The sequence below is a fragment of the Thalassophryne amazonica genome, chromosome 19 (assembly GCF_902500255.1).
Source record: "Thalassophryne amazonica chromosome 19, fThaAma1.1, whole genome shotgun sequence".
Classification (NCBI taxonomy): Eukaryota; Metazoa; Chordata; class Actinopteri; order Batrachoidiformes; family Batrachoididae; genus Thalassophryne; species Thalassophryne amazonica.
Window position 1 is genome coordinate 15,944,045 of NC_047121.1, and position 20,253 is coordinate 15,964,297.

The 20,253-nt window shown below is 40.5% G+C and overlaps 1 protein-coding gene across 4 annotated transcripts in view; it reads right to left on the reverse strand.

The window, feature by feature from the left end:
- slc4a11 (solute carrier family 4 member 11) overlaps positions 1-20,253 on the reverse strand; it is a 333,676-nt gene that overhangs the window by 112,758 nt on the left and 200,665 nt on the right. For all 4 annotated transcript variants that reach the window (XM_034159880.1, XM_034159879.1, XM_034159878.1 and 1 more), the window contains exon 4: positions 17,037-17,080. In XM_034159880.1, coding sequence (XP_034015771.1) covers positions 17,037-17,080 — 44 coding nt within the window. The remainder of the gene's footprint in view (positions 1-17,036; positions 17,081-20,253) is intronic.

The window sequence follows — 20,253 nt, forward strand, 5'->3', positions numbered from 1 at the left end:
CTGGGACCACAGTCACAAAGAATACATTAGTAACACACGATGCCGTCATGGTTTAAAATCCTGCAGGGCAGCAAGGTCCCCCTGCTCATGCCAGCACATGTAAGGGCCCGTTTGAAGTTCACCAGTGACCATCTGTAAGTTCACCAGTGACCATCTGGATGATCCAGAGGAGGCATGGGAGAAGGTCATGTGGTCAGATGAGACCAAAATAGAGCTTTTTGGAATCAACTCCACTTGCTGTGTTTACAGGATGAGAATAACCCCAAGAAAAATGTCCCAACCATGAAGCATGGGGGTGGAAACATCATACTCTGGGGGTGCTCTTCTGCAAAGGGGACAGGACGACTGCACCGTATTGAAGGGAGGATGGATGGGGTCATGTATTGCAAGATTTTGGCCAATAACCTCCTTCCCTCAGCAAGAGCATTGAAGATGGGTCGTGGCTGAGTTTTCAAACATGACAATGACCCCAAACACACAGCCAGGGCAACTAAGGAGGGGCTTTGTAAGAAGCATTTCAAGGTCCTGGAGTGGCCTAGCAAGTCTCAAGACCTGAAGTCAATAGAAAATCGTTGGAGGCAGCTGAAACTCCAAACCTGAAAGATTTGGAGAAGATTTGTATGGAGGAGTCGACCAAAATACCAGTTGCAGTGTGTGAAAACTTGGTCAAGAACTACAGGAAATGTCTGACTTCTATAATGGTAGACAAATGTTTCTGTACCAATTGTTAAGGTCTGTTTTTCTAGGGGAACAAATACTTATTTCATGCAATAAAATGCAAATTAATTACTTAAAAATCATACAATGTGATTTTCTGGATTTTTTTTTTAGATTCTGTCTCTCAGTTGAAGTGTACCCATGATAAAAAATACAGACCTCTCCATTCTTTGTAGGTGGAAAATCTGCAAAATTAACAGTGGATCAAATACTTATTTCCCCCACCGTACATAGAGCCCTAAAGGCGTAGGCAGAAACAATGCTTATCAACGCCTACACCCCTCCGTACAGTCAAATTAAACCAGGCTATGTGCCTGATCATGAATGATCATTTCCAAACAAAATGTGAAGTCACATATTTCCCAAACAGCTCCTATTTACATACTAGTTACCATCATACATTTTCAGTCGTAGGATTCAAGTGTAGCACATTCTTCATACAACACACAAACTCATCCTGTTTCATCAGATACAAATCCAGAGAACACCATTTCTTTATATAAATATTTGAACCAGTTAATATTTGGACATCATTTGAGTTCCTCAGGGAGATTATTCCATTTTTCTGGGCCACAAATGAAGACACAGAAGCAGTTCCTGGTCGTCCGAGCACCCACAATTTTAAAATAATACAAACCCCTTAAATTATATATTCCTTCTCTTTGCGTAAAAAAAAAAAAAAAAAAAAAAAAATGAATTCTAAATGGCAACTGCTTATTTTTCACTTTGTACATCAACTGAACAGTCTTAAGCGTTATCAGATCATAGTGTTTTAATATTTTCAATTTAATGAACAATGAGTTGGTATGAAAACTATTAAACAATGAACATTTCTATTGGTCATTTCTATTGATAAATTCACAGTCATAACTGTTTAACTAAAGCACTCTGGAATCAAAAATTTACATTAAAACTTTAATGTGAATAAAGTAGATTAAATGTGGTGGACAGTACTCCAATTCTGGACATAACCGATCAAATGTCAAGGTCTCACAAAAACATATCACTGAAACACAAATTTGGATGAATCTGTGTCAAACATGTCAGGTGGATGCTGCACTTCAAGTGCCCATTCTAATACTGCAAATACGTGGCCTCTTACAACATTTGTGCCCATTCTGACAAGAACGAGAAACTAAATAAGGTAATTTGAAGGAATAGGAGTGCAACTGAGATAAACAAACCTGACAAGTGCTCCCTCGTTTTTTAGGAATATTCTTTTCCTACAAGAAGAACTTGAGATCTGTGAGTTAAATCACCAAATGACACCCTGTGTTTTATATCATTATATGTTGGTGATAAATATTTTGTCACGAATGAAGCGACTCAAGCTTGATTGAAGAACACAGCACGTCTCTTTATACAAGGTCTATTAGAAAAGTATCTGACCTTATTATTTTTTTCAAAAACCATATGGATTTGAATCACGTGTGATTACATCAGACATGCTTGAACCCTCGTGGGCATGTGAGAGTTTTTTTCACGCCTGTCGGTTACGTCATTCGCCTGTGGGCAGTCTTTGAGTGAGGAGTGGCCCACCCTCTCGTCGTTTTTTCATTGTTTAAGAATGGCTCAGAGACTGCTGCTTTGTTTGATCAAAATTTTTTCAAAACTGTAAGGCACAACTGAGTGGACATCATTCGATAAATTCAGCTGGTTTTCGGTAAAAATTTTAACAGCTGATGAGAGATTTTGGTCTGGTAGTGTCGCCGTAAGGACGGCCCACGGCACCTGATGGCGATCTGCGCTTCGAGGCGGCAGCGTCTCACCGTTTCAAGTTGAAAACTTCCACATTTCAGGCTCTGTTGATCCAGGAAGTTGTCAGAGAACAGAGAACTTTCAGAAGAAGTTGGCATGAGGAGTTTATTCGTACATTCCATTGTTAACGGACATTTTGTAATGAAAGAACGTGCGGGCAGAGTCGCATGTCGGGCCGGACCCGACCGCGGGGGGTCGCGACAGGAAAAACACCTCCATTGGAAACCTTAACGGGCAAGTTGGAACATGCCCAAGCTGTTAAACAATTTCTCAGTTACTCACTTGTTGAAAGCCATCAAAAGCCGCCTGAATTTTACAAATGGTTTTCAACACGGAGGTGTTTTTCCTGTCGCGGCGCACACAGATTTGCCGAGTCGTCACGGAAACGACTCGGCGAATTTGCGCGCACGTCTTTCATTAAAAAATGTCCTTAAACAGTGGAATGTCTGCATAAAGTTCTCATGCCAGCCTCTTCTGAATCTTCTCTGTTCTCTCATGACGTCCTGGGTGAATTAAGCCTTAAATTAGGATGTTTTCAGGTCGAAACAGGCAGACGACGGCGCCTGGAAGCGCTGCACGACGTCCTGCTCTGTGGGAAGTCCTTACACCGACAGAAACACCCCATAATCTCTCATCAGCCGTTAAACTTTTCACCGAAAACCAGCTTAATTTCTCGAATAGTGTCCACTCGGATATTCAGAAATGTTGATAAAGCAACGTGCGCCGTCTCGAGCAGCATGTGAAACAAAGGAATTCAGCCGAGAGGGCTGGACCACATCTCACTCAAGGCCTGCCCACAGGGAAATGACGTCACCGACACGCGTGAAAAAACTCACGCATGCGCACGAGGGTTCAAGCATGATTGGTGTAATCGCACGTCATTCAAATCCATATAGTTAAAAAAAAAAATAAAAGAGTCGGTTTATTATCTAATAGACCTCGTACATGTACTTGACAATTATGATGCATTTAAAAAGAGTCCAGTTATCACATTCAAGATGTTGGACTTGAATAGATTTTCATCATGCACATCTTCACATTGTGTGCTATAATTGTGTGAAGTTTAAATAAAATTAATGAACTGGTTTAAGAGGATTGTTTAAAATTCATGGATTAGACAGAGTGATTAGCATATAGGCTCCAAGCTTATGGAGTTTATGGAAATAAATCATAAGATTTGTGATTATTAAGCAGCGGACCCAATCCAAGGGCAACATTGTTCAGGTCATCTTACTTTAAAGTGAACTGCTCCTATTTATGTATGTATTTTTTTGAAGATGTATTTTTCAGCATAAAGCAAATGTATAAATTCAGCAATTCTGAATATTTATATAGCTCACATAAAGTCTCCCTTCCATTCTCATCTCAGAAGAGAGTAAGGTTGCAACTGACCCTCCTCCCTAGACGGGTAATCTTCTCAGGTACAATCACCTCACAGTCAAGATTCATTCAAACAACTTTAATGATCCTTAAAAGAGCAATTCATATCACACCCAATTACCACAGAGAAAAAATACAGCAATTAATCCACAATTATTACTAGTTGAACGTAATAATGTTTATGTACGCTAAACATTAGGACAGTCCATCATCTGAATTGAGGCAATGTGTTTTTGTTTTGTTTTTTTGTTGTTTTTTGGGGGGGGGGGGGGGGGGGGTAGCAGTCTCCCGCTCAGTTGCGAGCTGGTGGGAAAACGGAAAGCTGCAACAGCTGAGCAGTCAGGTGGCTTTACAACCCATTCATCATTTCAGTAGTATCTATATTACTCTATCACATTCATTGTTACCCATGTTCATATTTTTATAGATTTATGTTTGGTCAGACTGCCACATCCGCCACACCATAGAAGCACCTTCCTACCCATGTAGTGTGCTATTATTGTGTGAAATTTCACTGAAATCAACTAACTGGGTGAGGAGATGCTACGGTTACAATTTTCATGAACAAATGGACGGATTGATGGACAGAGTGATCATGAAAGAAAAGTGTTGGCATGGTATAGAAGGGAGGATTCATGCTTTTTTTGGGGGGGGGGGCTTCAAATGGAGCACAACAGAAAACTGCAGGAACCAAAAAAACCAAAAAAAAACCAAACATGTTTGTTTGTGGTTCCCATACAGTTCCTTCATGTCATCAGTTCAAATATTGTCACCTCTTTGAGATATGTAGCTTGGAATTGTGATTAAGTAGATGAAAATCAATAACCATAACAAAATTTGTCAACTGTGGAACTGAGGTAATGAATTTAACAACGAAAATCAAACATTTTAAAGCATGCATCCCATACTGCTTCCCTATTTTATTCAGTTCCCTACAGAATGTGCCGATTTCATTATTCCCATACTTTATTTAACAAAGACTGACATATCTGGATTGCAAATTAATCACAGATAAAAGAATCACTTCTTTACAACTCACAAATTGGAATGAATCCACCACAATAAAAGCACCATGATGCTTTCATTGCAACATGATTTTATGCATTCACGAAATTTATGCAGAAATTTGTGACTTTCAAACATATAGTAGTGTTCACTAGCTCCACTGAGGAAAAGAGTTTGTTTTAAATGTCTAACATAGTATAGATGTTTATAGTTAATCAGATTTGAAGCAGTGTTTGAGTTTCACCTGAGCTACAGAGACAAAGACAGCTCCATTAAGAGCCCACAGGCACACTATTCATTGATTTCATTGCTCATGTGATGAAACAAAACTCTAAAGGCAAGTGGATTCCCTACTGTTCTTTTGAAAAACATAACAGCTTATGTAGGCTTAGCATCTACTCACCCATTTGTATATATTAAGTTTCTTTTATTTTGTTGCATTATTTTTTGTAGGAAGTGCAGTATATCATCCTTCAATATTAACTGGAGATCTGTGACCAAAAGTCACATAATGACACCACCCAGTCTACCACTACTAGTTGCCTGCATGCATTATTATATGTTGATGGTAGTAAATCTTCTGTGATGAACTACCTGAATTAAATTGGCTCACCTCTGTATCAATATTAAAAGGGAGGGGAACTCACATTTTTTAAACATGGCCATTTTTAGATGTTTTTGAAATTTCATTTTGTCCAAAAACAATTTTAATGAGTGCAGAATTTAGATTTCAAAGTCAGACTTTTTCAGGAATCTGCATGCAATCTGGCTTGAAGACTTATAGACATGGACACAACTGGTGATCCAAATGGATTGCAGAAGTTCTTTGCCAGTTGCACTTTGAAAGTTTATGAGGATTATATTGGAGTAACCAGGGTTCATAGGAGGAGGTGTTTCATATCTGTGGGCACTCTAAATATTAAGACAAGTTGTATGGGGCCATCAGGCACTACATTTCCACTCTGGCATTACAAGATGGCTCCCTCTAGCTTCTATGGAATTGCAGTTATTTTCTGAGGACCTTCATCTAATCCAACGAGGCAAATTTGCAATGATTTTGAGTCATATGGTCTCAGCAGAGCACCACTGGGGCAGAGGGAAATTGAAAGCTCAAGTCTAAGTGAGCTTGAAAGATTAAGCTTATGATGTTTTGTTATGTTACCATCTGGTTGCAAAGTTGAGAGAATTTCACTCTGTTTGTTTACATGTATTATCAGTGGGTTAATCCATGATCAGCACAAAGTACGATTGATGTCTCATTTAAATGAGGATAGTTTGAAGGAGGTGATGCAATCCACGTGATTATATAACAACACACAAGTGTAAGCTATAAACCACACCTCTGAGTTAACGATTACTTCACTTATGTCACACTGATGGCCACATTGCAAAGCTTGATCAATCACACAATCAATCAACATTTATTTATATAACCCTTTACTGTTATGTGCTGGGGTGTTTGGCTGGCTTGGTTTTTGTTGTCTGTTTCCCCCACCAGGTGGTATGCATTCAGGACTGAGTGGCTGAGTATTAGGACCTCACCCTGAACACCTGAGGCTTGTTTTCACGTGCAGGTCATCAGGGCTCACAGCTGTGGTGTATTCTGTCTTGATCAGAGATTGCTGCACTTAAACCTTGAATGCACAGTGTGTGATTGCCAGAGACTCGACCTTGTGAGCAGACGTGTGAGATCAGCGTTGGGAGAACAATCTCATCATTACGGACGCAGAGACCGCTCCAGGTTTGACGCCACAGTCTGTGAAGGAGGATTGGGTGAGGTCTCACACTCTTCAGCACACTTCCTGAGGTAATTTGGTTTTGGTGACTTTTATGAAGTAATGACAGTGGATTTGGTGTCCCTCACACCTTGTGTTATTGAGCTGTCACGTTATGCTAATTGTCTAATCAGCTTCTGCTGCAGTGGAGATTTGAACTGAGTTGTTCCGTGCCTGCAGGGTGAGAAGCTGATATATATTTAAGCCAGGAAGTGTTTGCTGATTGTGTGCACCTTTGAGCTGTGTCTCTCTGGGTGGAGAGTGTTGGACTCACCTCATATTTTCTTTCTTCACAGACTCGGTTTGTCGCGGCCACCTGGGGGGTGTCGGCGGGGTCCCTGGGTCCGAACTGCTGTGGCTCCGGACCGTTTGCGCTGCTGAGAGCGCGCCGTGTTTTCACCTCACCAGACCGCGGACATTTTTGGTTGTTTATCACTAAACTCACTATGATTATTAAATTCTATTATCTTTTGAAACGTGCTCTGCTTATTTTGTGCTGGGTCCTGTCAAATGCTGGGTCGGTGCTCCGACCGCGTCCGACACATAACACTTTACAGCAGCCAGACGGTGTCCACTTCATGAGAATAAAAGCAAACACATAACAGAATTAAAAAGGCACATAAAAACAGAACATGTAAAAGTGCCACTAGGCATCAAAAGTCAGTCTGTCACAAACATATTCACACCTGCAAGCACACCTACGGCCAATTTTAAGTTTCCAATTCACATAACCTGCATGTCTTAGGAATCTGAGTGTCTGGGTTCACAACTATGCTGCATCAAGACATAAATCCAGGCTTTTAATGATGTCTTGGGCTCAGCCATCAGAATTGTATATGTATATGGTTAAACTGTTGAACTTGTGTAAACATTTATTCAGCTCGACAATGCCATGCATATCTCTAGCCACTGAGATCTAGAGATGCCTTTGAAGAGTTTATGAAGTCAAGAGGTTGCTGGACAGAGGTGTCTGGCAATGCAGATATCTCTGATGGAAAACAAATTTTCAAATCCTTAGGGTCCTGGTACTTCCTGTCTTACTGTACGGTTGTGAGATTCAGACACTAATGACTGGGTGAAGGCAACTACTGGATATCCTTGGTACAAGGTCTCTTTGAAGGATCCTTCAGTACTGCTGAAATGACTTCATATTGAACGAGTGTTTACTTGCATAGTGAAGAAACATCAGCTTTGACATTTTAGCCATCTGGCATGCTTCTCCATGCGTGATCCAGCACAAAGGTGTCTGTGCGTTTAGAACCTCAGTGATTGGAGAAGGCTAAGGGAATGCCCACACGTTGCAGCACAAAGATGGTTATTTTTGAAAGGTGGGGTTTACCAGTTGTTTGCCTGAGTTATTGCCATCCTGAACCCAAGGCAGTTCAGCAGTATGGTGGATGCTGCAAAGCATGACACAGGTACATGTCCACAGACTTGACTTGCCTTTTGTGACAAACAACTAAATCCTAAAAATTTTTTATCATCTTCCTAAAATGGCAACAGATGTTTATTTTTCCAAGGACACCAAAAAAACATCTACTTCATTTCCCAAGTCTCTTCTCTAATTTGCACTGCAGAGTACAAGATAAACTTCAGATCATCCCAATCAAAATGTATTCCATTTTTATGCTTGGAAAGGGGGAGAATTACACCTTTTTAATGTCCCTTCATCAGCTGCCTGTTGGCTGCAGACCACACTTTTGATCTTGCTGAGTGATTCAACTGCGTGAGTGTTTGATATGATTATCAGGTTACTTCCTCTATTCCTTTTAAGTTAGGCTGTTCCCTAGGCCACGACTACTAAGATCTATTTAAAATCCAGTTTCTGTTGTTGCCATTAGTTGAGTAGCCTGCTCGAGATCAAACATAAAAGAATCTTCTAACAGTAATGAATGAAACATTTAAATATAACCTTTCATGTTAGAACGTAAAACAGACCAACATAATGTTTTTTTCTTTTTTAAGATTACTGAATTGTTTATTAGTTCAACTGAAGCCAAGGAAGTTATACTCTGGGTTGGGTTACTTTTAGTTTGGCTGATTCATTAACATGATTACTAACAAATACGTGAATCAGTTAACGAGTGGTGTAAGGGATCATAGTTGATCCTTGGTCCATACGGCCTGGCCCCATGATTCGACACACATCTCTCGGACTAATTGCTAATTTTACATACAGATGAGGACAAAATTATTAGCTCCTATGAAGTTTAACATTTTCTTTAAAATTTTCCTGTGCTTTTTTAACAGAGAGAATCTGTCAAAAAGTAAGGAGATGAGGATTATATATCCACCATCGCTTCCCGTTACAGTCGGGAGCCTACTGAAAAGACCATTGTGCTCGAAGCATGTGTTCCAAGCATCTGTTCTTGAATTTGACTAAAGCCAAATCAGAGAACAGGATGAATGTATTCATCCCAAAAGGTTGTAAATAAAATCAATATTTTTACCCTCTCACCAGATAATGCAGATTATCATTTTGAAAATAAGTTAGCTATATACGTAAAAGCTGCCTAAATGGCATGGTGGGCAACACCGTGGATTAGTGGTTAGCACTGTTGCCTCACAGCAAGAAGGTCACAGGATTGATTCCCACCCGTAACCTTTCTTTGTGGAGTTTGCATGTTCTCCCCGTGCTTGCATGGGTTCCCTCTGGGTCCTCCAGTATCTTCCCACACCTAAAGACATCATTTTTTGCATCATTTTCCATGCAATAAACATCGTAAATACTGGATTTTGTATAACGGATTTTTGCTCACATCGGACAAAACATTCCATCCCATCGCAATGTATTTCCATTAACAACCCCTCGCGTGTACCGGAAGAGCAGTTTGGACACACAACAGAGGCACTAAATGAAATTCAGCACTGACACCGAGTCGAGAAAAGTGGGTACCGTATTTCCTTGATTAAAACCCCATGGGTTTATTTTTTTTCAAACCGTGCTTACACCCGGTGCATAAATGAGGCAAGCCTTTATTCAAGGCCGGCAATTAATAAAATGCTGCTTGCTGCCTGCACTGTAACATGGTGCTAGGTTTCACACATATCCCTGGGTGTGATGAACCAAAGAAAACTGTTTTAGATCAGAACCCCCTGCATGGCTGCAAACCCTCCCCGTAGCCTGACGTTCACCTGCCAAATGACAGAGACCACATGGGCTGTTATTTGTCACTTTTACGTTTTCACTCCTTCCTCTCCCATCATATTTTAATAGATTTTGCACACACTGATTACATTTTGATCACTGACCAAATATTTCTGGCAGAAAAGTCCACAAATATGACCAACTTTACAACACGAAGTCTAAAAACTACAAAGACACTCAGATGACCCACATTTCATGGAGAGAAACTGCACACACTGTGACGTTGGTTTGGAAGTTGGTGATTGTATAAAGAAATGGAGCTTGCTGAGGAACAAATTGATAAAGAAAAAGCCACTGTTTCTGCTGTAAATTGCAAAAAGATGCCCACCAATGCAACGGAGGACTTTAAGAGGGTCATGAGCATCGCGACATCATTGCATGGCCAGAGTTACAGAGTTGTAGAAGCATGATTTAGGCTTTAGGAATTTAAGGTACCACTCCGCAGCGGACTTGGAAAAAAGTGACACCACCAAAATGTAATCCTTTTAATGCAAATAATGCCCGGTGTTCATTTAAGACAGGCATTGATTTTTTCAGACAAAGTTTTGGCCCGGCAGGGCTCTATTCAAGGTCAGGCGTTTAATCAAGGAAATACAGAAGCCTAATTAGTTCTGGGGATTCCCTGTAGATCGTTTGACGCCTCCTGACACTAACTAATCCTTTTACATACAGATTTTGTCAGTTTATACATATAGCAGATTTCGATTATAACTGACAAAATTCGCTGGTCCACCTGAATCCATTACCTGCAGGTTTTACTGTACTTAGATCAGCTTTGCTCCATTTTTTTTTTTAACTGTTCATGGTTTTTACAAAGGTGCTGTTTTATTCACTGATCCAGTTCATACTGGAATTTAATACAATTAAATATTTTAAAATGTTATGCAAAACACTGGATACCTTGTTTTCATTCAGAAACACAGGCAAAAGTTCCATGTTTTCATTGCTCACTAAGTTCTTTTTTAAAAATAGAAAACAAAGTAGCATAGCTTTTTCTGTAATCCAAAATTATCTGATCTGTGGTTTAAAAAGTGCAACAGATCTGAACTGTGGACTTTGTGATTGTGACACCAAATAAATTAACACTGCAAGATGGAGCTTTGTGGGCCTTAGCAGATGCATGGGGCTTTGTTGTGTGCTCTTCCAGATTTTTTTGGTATGTACACTCAACAAAAATATAAACGCAACGCTTTTGCTCCCATTTTGTATGAGATGAACAATATCACCATTTCCCTCAAATATTGTTCACAAACCAGTCTAAATCTGTGACAGTGAGCACTTCTCCTTTGCTGAGATAATCCATCCCACCTCACAGGTGTGCCATATCAAGATGCTGATTAGACACCATGATTAGTGCACAGGTGTGCCTTAGACTGCCCACAATAAAAGGCCACTCTGAAAGGTGCAGTTTTATCACACAGCACAATGCCACAGATGTCGCAAGATTTGAGGGAGCGTGCAATTGGCATCCTGACAGCAGGAATGTCAACCAGAGCTGTTGCTCGTGTATTGAATGTTCATTTCTCTACCATAAGCCGTCTCCAAAGGCGTTTCAGAGAATTTGGCAGTACATCCAACCAGCCTCACAACCACAGATTACGTGTAACCACACCAGCCCAGGACCTCCACATCCAGCATGTTCACCTCCAAGATCGTCTGAGACCAGCCACTCGGACAGCTGCTGAAACAATCGGTTTGCATAACCAAGGAATTTCTGAACAAACTGTCAGAAACCGTCTCAGGGAAGCTCATCTGCATGCTCGTCGTCCTCATCGGGGTCTCGACCTGACTCCAGTTCGTCATCGTAACCGACTTGAGTGGGCAAATGCTCACATTCGCTGGCGTTTGGCACGTTGGAGAGGTGTTCTCTTCACGGATGAATCCCGGTTCACACTGTTCAGGGCAGATGGCAGACAGAGTGTGTGGCGTCGTGTGGGTGAGCGGTTTTCTGATGTCAATGTTGTGGATTGAGTGGCCCATGGTGCCGGTGGGGTTATGGTATGGGCAGGCATCTGTTATGGACGAAGAACACAGGTGCATTTTATTGATGGCATTTTGAATGCACAGAGATACCGTGACGAGATCCTGAGGCCCATTGTTGTGCCATACATCCAAGAACATCACCTCATGTTGCAGCAGGATAATGCACGGCCCCATGTTGCAAGGATCTGTAGACAATTCTTGGAAGCTGAAAATGTCACAGTTCTTGCATGGCTGGCATACTCGCCGGACATGTCACCCATTGAGCATGTTTGGGATGCTCTGGACCGGCGTATACGACAGCGTGTACCAGTTCCTGCCAATATCCAGCAACTTCGCACAGCCATTGAAGAGGAGTGGACCAACATTCCACAGGCCACAATTGACAACCTGATCAACTCTATGCAAAGGAGATGTGTTGCACTGCATGAGGCAAATGGTGGTCACACCAGATACTGACTGGTATCCCCCCCCAATAAAACAAAACTGCACCTTTCAGAGTGGCCTTTTATTGTGGGCAGTCTAAGGCACACCTGTGCACTAATCATGGTGTCTAATCGGCATCTTGATATGGCACACCTGTGAGGTGGGATGAATGATCTCAGCAAAGGAGAAGTGCTCACTATCACAGATTTAGACTGGTTTGTAAACAATATTTGAGGGAAATGGTGATATTGTGTAAGTGGAAAAAGTTTTAGATCTTTGAGTTCATCTCATACAAAATGGGAGCAAAACCAAAAGTGTTGCATTTATATTTTTGTTGAGTGTATGTTATAAAACTACTTTTAATTAAAGTTGGTTTAAGGTTGGTTTGGCCAAGAATTCACTCATCTTTGAAAGTGTGTTTGAGAAATCAGCTACCTACATCTTCGCAAATGAAATTCTCCAAACAAGGGTCTCTTAAAGCAATAACGCAGGGTCCCCCACCCGCTACAAAGAAAATTAAGATGACAAAATGATAAATGATACCTTAGATAATTTAACATAAAATAACATAACATAAAAATGGATAGTAGAGTGAAATGATGTCTTCAATCTGTAGTTAGTTCCTCAGTTCATCCACACTGCTCTCTGGAAACACTAGATGTCAAATGGGGATAATAAATATTCCACTCAAGCTAAATGCAACATCCACTAAAAAAGTAATGTTCTACAGCAGTGGTTTTCAAACTGTTGGGTGTGCCCCCCTGGGGGGCACCAGAGTTCTTCAGGGGGTGCAAAAATTAACTGTAAACACTGTTAACCAACAAAATAAGAAGGGGAAAAAAGGAAAAAGAAAACATTGTTAGCTAACATGCCAGGAGCAAAATGGATAAATTTTTAGTGCCTAAATCTACCAGTGCAGTGAGAAGACAGAGTTGGGGCATTCAAAAAAAGAACATTGAAGAGGACGCTCTTCGTTTGCTCCTCTCCACAGTGCATCCCCGCATCACCCGCCTGTGCACATCAAAGACCCAGACTCATTGCTCGCACTAAACAAGAGGTGAGACTAGATGAGAGACTAAATATGTATAAAAGTTGAATTAATATTATTCATGTTAAAATGTGTTAGTTATGTCTAAGATGTTTACAAAACACACAATGTTTAAATGTTAAAAAAGATGTATAAATGTGACAAAAGGTAAAACCAGAAGAATAGAAAGTTTTTTAAAAACATTTAAAATGTTTGAAAAGGGTGTAAAATGTGTGAATGACTAGAACGTTCTTTAAAAATATGTTTAAAATGTTTACAAAGGCTGTAAAATGTGTAAATGCATAGACACTTTCTTAAAAACACAAATATATTTAAAATGTGTTTAATGTGTTAAAGAATAAAAAGAAACACACAAAGATGTTGAAATTGTGTGTATGTGTGTCCATGGGGGGAGCGCAGCTATTCATTTGTTCTCTCCCACACTTTGAAAACCCCTGTTCTACAGCACTGCAATTGCTCCAGTCAGCAATGATGTGGCACACAAACATGAACAGCACGCAATGCACAGTTTAAAGGCCCCTTCACACATAGTGCGACATTTGGATGATATTTGGACGAATACAGCAAAACAGCGTGAAACAGTTCGAATTTGCGCACCACGGCGGGCAGGCGTGCACGATCCCGGTGCGAGAGCTCGTGCATGCGATGGTGTATTTCGAGCAGGAACAGTGCGAGGTGCACCACATCGTGCTGCTTATGTGGAATAAAAAAAAAAACAGCCGGTACGTGTGGGACCACATCGCACCGCTTATATGGAATAAATAAAAAATAAAACCAGCTGGTACCTGTGGGACCACATCGCGCCACTTATGTGGAATAAAAAAAAAAAGGAAAAACACATTCCACTCACTGGATGCGAACCCGCGCCTTCCAAAAGCAAAGCTCTGATTACCAGTCAGCAACTTTACCGCTAAGCTACAGAGCTGTCCTTTGAAAGATGCTGGGAATCTGCCTCATGTCAGGAAGGACATGGAAGTGTTACAAAAAAATTTAAATCCCACACCATATAAAAACACTGCATTTATCAAGCGAGCAATACAAATATGATCTGCCTGTTCCTCTGGTGATGACCCATGGTCACAGACATACAGTCATGAAATGACATGAATGAGAAGCAGTGTGCTCTGATGTCCACAACTACTGGTCCGGTGCGTCCAGTCAGCCGTGTGCGTGTTATGCCCGACACGCGTATCTTGCGGATGGCTCGCCACAGCACAGACACCACGTCATGTGGAACAGAGCTCACGTAGGTGACGTGATGGTCAGTTCACATGCTGCATGTTCTAATCTGATGGTCTGTTTCAACCTGGGCGTCAGTGTCAGCTCCATGCGCGCGCTCACTCTCTGCAGCTTGTCGCCGCGGCGATGTATGTTTTTATTTATGTCCACGTAAGTACAGCAATCAGACATGCGCCTCACAGTGGACAGTCATTAGTCCATGTCTGTCCAAACACAGTAGGTGTTGTCCAGCTGGAATGTGCAGATCCACAGATTCTCACAGCTGCTTGTCAGAAGCCACGCTTCCTCTGAGTGGAGCGCACACACCGACGTGTCTGTATGTGTTTGTAAAGTTACACTCGTGCAGTTACTAATTTCGCAGCAGTATGACAGTGACTGTCTGCAGTCTCTTGTCGTGCCAAGAGTGCGACTGGCCACACACTTTCTAAGTGCCGTGCGAGCCATGTTAGATGTTCATGCATGTCACCTGGAATTTGGCCGGCACCTGCTGCGAGAGGGTGCGATGGGTTCGCACAGCACACACTTTGTCTTTCAGCCACTGTAGTAACAGGTGTACGAGGCGTGAGAGGCAGGTACGATCCCACACGTTTTGCATGAAATTCCTGCTTCGTGCCCACGTCGACCAAACTTCGCACTATGTGTGAAGGGGCCCTAAAACATGTTATTCACACCAAGTGATGATAATACTGTATCTTACACATAAATTGGAGTAGTTGGACAAACTCTGCTGTTGAAAAGTGCACTGTGAGGCTGAGGTGTACTACAATATGTACAGTAGTGTTCAGAATAATAGTAGTGCTATGTGACTAAAAAGAGTAATCCAGGTTTTGAGTATATTTCTTATTGTTACATGGGAAACAAGGTACCAGTAGATTCAGTAGATTCTCACAAATCCAACAAGACCAAGCATTCATGATATGCACACTCTTAAGGCTATGAAATTGGGCTATTAGTAAAAAAAAAAAAAGTAGAAAAGGGGGTGTTCACAATAACAGTAGTGTGGCATTCAATCAGTGAGTTTGTCAATTTTGTAGAACAAACAGGTGTGAATCAGGTGTCCCCTATTTAAGGATGAAGCCAGCACCTGTTGAACATGCTTTTCTCTTTGAAAGCCTGAGGAAAATGGGACGTTCAAGACATTGTTCAGAAAAACAGCGTAGTTTGATTAAAAAGTTGATTGGAGAGGGGAAAACATATACGCAGGTGCAAAAAATTATAGGCTGTTCATCTACAATGATCTCCAATGCCTTAAAATGGAAAAAAAAAACAAACAAAAAAAAAAAACAGAGACGTGTGGAAGAAAATGGAAAACAACCATCAAAATGGATAGAAGAATAACCAGAATTGCAAAGGCTCACCCATTGATCAGCTCCAGGATGATCAAAGACAGTCTGGAGTTACCTGTAAGTGCTGTGACAGTTAGAAGATGACTGTGTGAAACTAATTTATTTGCAAGAATCCCCCACAAAGTTCCTCTGTTAAATAAAAGACATGTGCAGAAGAGGTTACAATTTGCCAAAGAACACATCAACTGGCCTAAAACGAAATGGAGGAATATTTTGTGGACTGATGAGAGTAAAATTGTTCTTTTTGGGTCCAAGGGCCGCAGACAGTTTGTGAGATGACCCCCAAACTCTGAATTCAAGCCACAGTTCACAGTGAAGACAGTGAAGCATGGTGGTGCAAGCATCATGATATGGGCATGTTTCTCCTACTATGGTGTTGGGCCTATATATTGCATACCAGGCATCATGGATCAGTTTGGATATGTCAAAATACTTGAAGAGGTCATGTTGCCTTATGCTGAAGAGGACATGCCCTTGAAATGGGTGTTTCAACAAGACAATGACCCCAAGCACACTAGTAAATGAGTAAAATCTTGGTTCCAAACCAACAAAATTAATGCCTCGCAGATGTGAAGAAATCATGAAAAACTGCATAGCATAGCACTACTATTATTCTGAACACTACTGTATACATTAAGTAATTTTATCTTAAATCACAAAATAATGCTTGCAGTTATTTATTTGTAGGTTTTGCTGAATTTGTAAATAATTCCTTTGAGCTGCCAGGTCATTTTTAAATAATGTACAAGTTACAATTGATTTTGCATGTGTATTCCCTGCATTTAAACCAAAATATCAAAGCTATTCTTTCTCTCTTTCTCTTTTTTTTTCCTTACTTGGGAAGGACCATATCAGTTTTTAACCTTTAGCCCTGATTCATTTCTCTCGTCGTCTGTCGACTTACTGAAGCTGGGGCTGATGCTCACATTCTACCACACTTTTTTTTTTTTTTCTTTTAAACAACAAACCAACACACATTATAAGGTTATAAGGTCTTTTGGTAATGACATGATCATTGATGCCTCAAACCTCTCTATGTGAAACGTGACTAAATCAAATAGAGCAGTTTAAAACTGAATAGAGTTGACTTGAATTGGATGGAAAAAACTTCGTCATTAGCAACATACTGGGTTACTTTCAGAGAGCATTTTATTTTGCAAAGCACTACACATTTAACACTCATGACATGTAATTCATCAAATATTTGGTCTTACCCTTCGTGATGTGTTTAGCAGCACACATCCAGAATCATCAGTGTCTGGGGGGAAAAAGCATAATGGCACAAATTTGACATTTAAACAGACATCAGTATACTGTATTTCAGCAAAGAATACATCGTTGTGTCGGCTGAATACTTTCATGGCTGTCTCATTCAGATACATTATAATGAACCTTAGACAGTTACATCAGACAGTCATCACTTTACCATTAATTCAACAATTCTTTCATTTACTACATTTGTATGCAAAAGTTTGGGCACCCTTGATAATTTTCATGATTTTCCTTTATAAATCATTGGTTGTCTGGATCAGAAATTTCAGTTAAATATATCATATAGCAGACAAATACAATGATATTTGAGAAGTGAAATGAAGTTTCTAATATTTACAGAAAGTGTGCAATAATTATTTAAACAAAATTGGGCAGGTGCATAAATTTGGACACCCATGTCACTTTATTGATTTTAACATATTTAGCACTAATTTATTGGAAGCCCTACCATTAGTTAATGCTTCGATCTTAAATATGATCAATCTATCTTTATTAGTTGGCTATGTACCACAGGCTTTTAAGGTGGCAGTAATTAAACCATTACTTAAAAAGCCATCACTTGACCCAGCTATCTTAGCTAATTATAGGCCAATCTCCAACCTTCCTTTTCTCTCAAAAATTCTTGAAAGGGTAGTTGTAAAACAGCTAACTGATCATCTGCAGAGGAATGGTCTGTTTGAAGTTTCAGTCAGGTTTCAGAATTAATCATAGTACAGAAACAGCATTAGTGAAGGTTACAAATTATCTTCTTATGGCCTCAGACAGTGGACTCATCTCTGTGCTTGTCCTGTTAGACCTTTTTGATACTGTTGACCATAAAATTTTATTACAGAGATTAGAGCATGCCATAGGTATTAAAGGCACTGTGCTGCAGTGGTTTGAATCATATTTATCTAATAGATTACAATTTGTTCATGTAAATGGGGAGTCTTCTTCACAGACTAAGGTTAATTATGGAGTTCCACAAGGTTCTGTGCTAGGACCAATTTTATTCACTTTATACATGCTTCCCTTAGGCAGTATTATTAGAAAGCATTGCTTAAATTTTCATTGTTACGCAGATGATACCCAGCTTTATCTATCCATGAAGCCAGAGGACACACACCAATTAGTTAAACTGCAGGAATGTCTTTCAGACATAAAGACATGGATGACCTCTAATTTCCTGCTTTTAAATTCAGATAAAACTGAAGTTATTGTACTTGGCTCCACAAATCTTAGAAACATGGTGTCTAACCAGATCCTTACTCTGGATGGCATTACCCTGACCTCCAGTAATACTGTGAGAAATCTTGGAGTCATTTTTGATCAGGATATGTCCTTCAATGTGCATATTAAGCAAATATGTAGGACTGCTTTTTTGCATTTGCGCAATATCTCTAAAATTAGAAAGGTCTTGTCTCAGAGTGATGCTGAAAAGCTAATTCATGCATTTATTTCTTCTAGGCTGGACTACTGCAATTCATTATTATCAGGTTGTCCTAAAAGTTCCCTGAAAAGCCTTCAGTTAATTCAAAATGCTGCAGCTAGAGTGCTGACAGGGACTAGAAGGAGAGAGCATATTTCACCCATATTGGCCTCTCTTCATTGGCTCCCTGTTAATTCCAGAACAGAATTTAAAATTCTTCTTCTTACTTATAAGGTTTTGAATAATCAGGTCCCATCTTATCTTAGGGACCTCTTAGTACCATATCATCCCAATAGAGCGCTTCGCTCTCAGACTGCAGGCTTACTTGTAGTTCCTAGGGTTTGTAAGGGTAGAATGGGAGGCAGAGCCTTCAGCTTTCAGGCTCCTCTCCTGTGGAACCAGCTCCCAATTCGGATTAGGGAGACAGACACCCTCTCTACTTTTAAGATTAACCTTAAAACTTTCCTTTTTGAAAAAGCTTATAGTTAGGGCTGGATCAGGTGACCCTGAACCATCCCTTAGTTATGCTGCTATAGACTTAGACTGCTGGGGGTTTTCCCATGATGCACCCAGTGTTTCTTTTTATTCACCTCTTTTTGCTCTGTATGCACCACTCTGCTTTTAATCATTGGTGATTGATCTCTGCTCTCTTCCACAGCATGTCTTTTTCCTGATTCTCTCCCCTCAGCCCCAACCAGTCCCAGCAGAAGACTGCCCCTCCCTGAGCCTGGTTCTGCTGGAGGTTTCTTCCTGTTAAAAGGGAGTTTTTCCTTCCCACTGTCGCCAAGTGCTTACTCATAGGGGGTCATTTTGACCGTTGGGGTTTTTCTTTAATTATTGTATGGCTTTTGCCTTACAATATAAAGTGCCTTGGGGCAACTGTTTGTTGTGATTTGGCGCTATATGAATAAAATTGATTTGATTTGGAACACAAAATTGGTTTGGCAAGCTCACTGACCCTTGACCTCCTTACACTGGTGAATCCAATCATGAGAAAGGGTATTTAAGGTGGCCATTTGCATTTAAGGTGGCCTCTTTGCATGTCTTCTAATGAGTGGCAACATGGGAGCCTCTCAACAACTCTCAAATGACCTGAAAACAAAGACTGTTCATCATCATGGTTTAAGGGAAGGATACAAAAAGATATCTCAGAGATTTCAGCTATCAGTTTCCACTGTGAGGAACATCGTGAGGAAATGGAAGACCACAGGCACAGTACTAGTTAAAGGCTGAAGTGGCAGGCCAAGAAAAATCTCAGATAAGCTGAAGCAAAGGATGGTGAGAACAGTCATAGTCAACCCACAGACCTTCTCCAAAGAGCTACAACATGATCTTGCTGTAGATTGTGTCTCTGCCAGCGCAGGTACTGGGAATCTTAAAGTTGAGGGTCACATGGATTCCAGTCAAATCAACAGATTCTTGAGAACAATGTTCATGAATCAGTGACAAAGTTGAAGTTGTGCCAGGGCTGGATCTTTCAACAAGACAACGACCCTAAACACTGTTCAAAATCTACTAAGGTATTCATGCAGATGAACAAGTATAATGTTCTGGAATGGCCATCTCAGTCCTCAGACGTGAATACTGAAAATCTGTGGTGTGATTTTAAGTGGGCTGTCCATGCTCGGAAACCAACAAACCTGACTGAACTGGAGACATTTTGTAAAGAAGAATGGTCCAAAATACCTTCAACCAGAATCCAGACTCTCAGTGAAATTTTGTAATTTTTTTGCGAGAATGGATAAACTGCC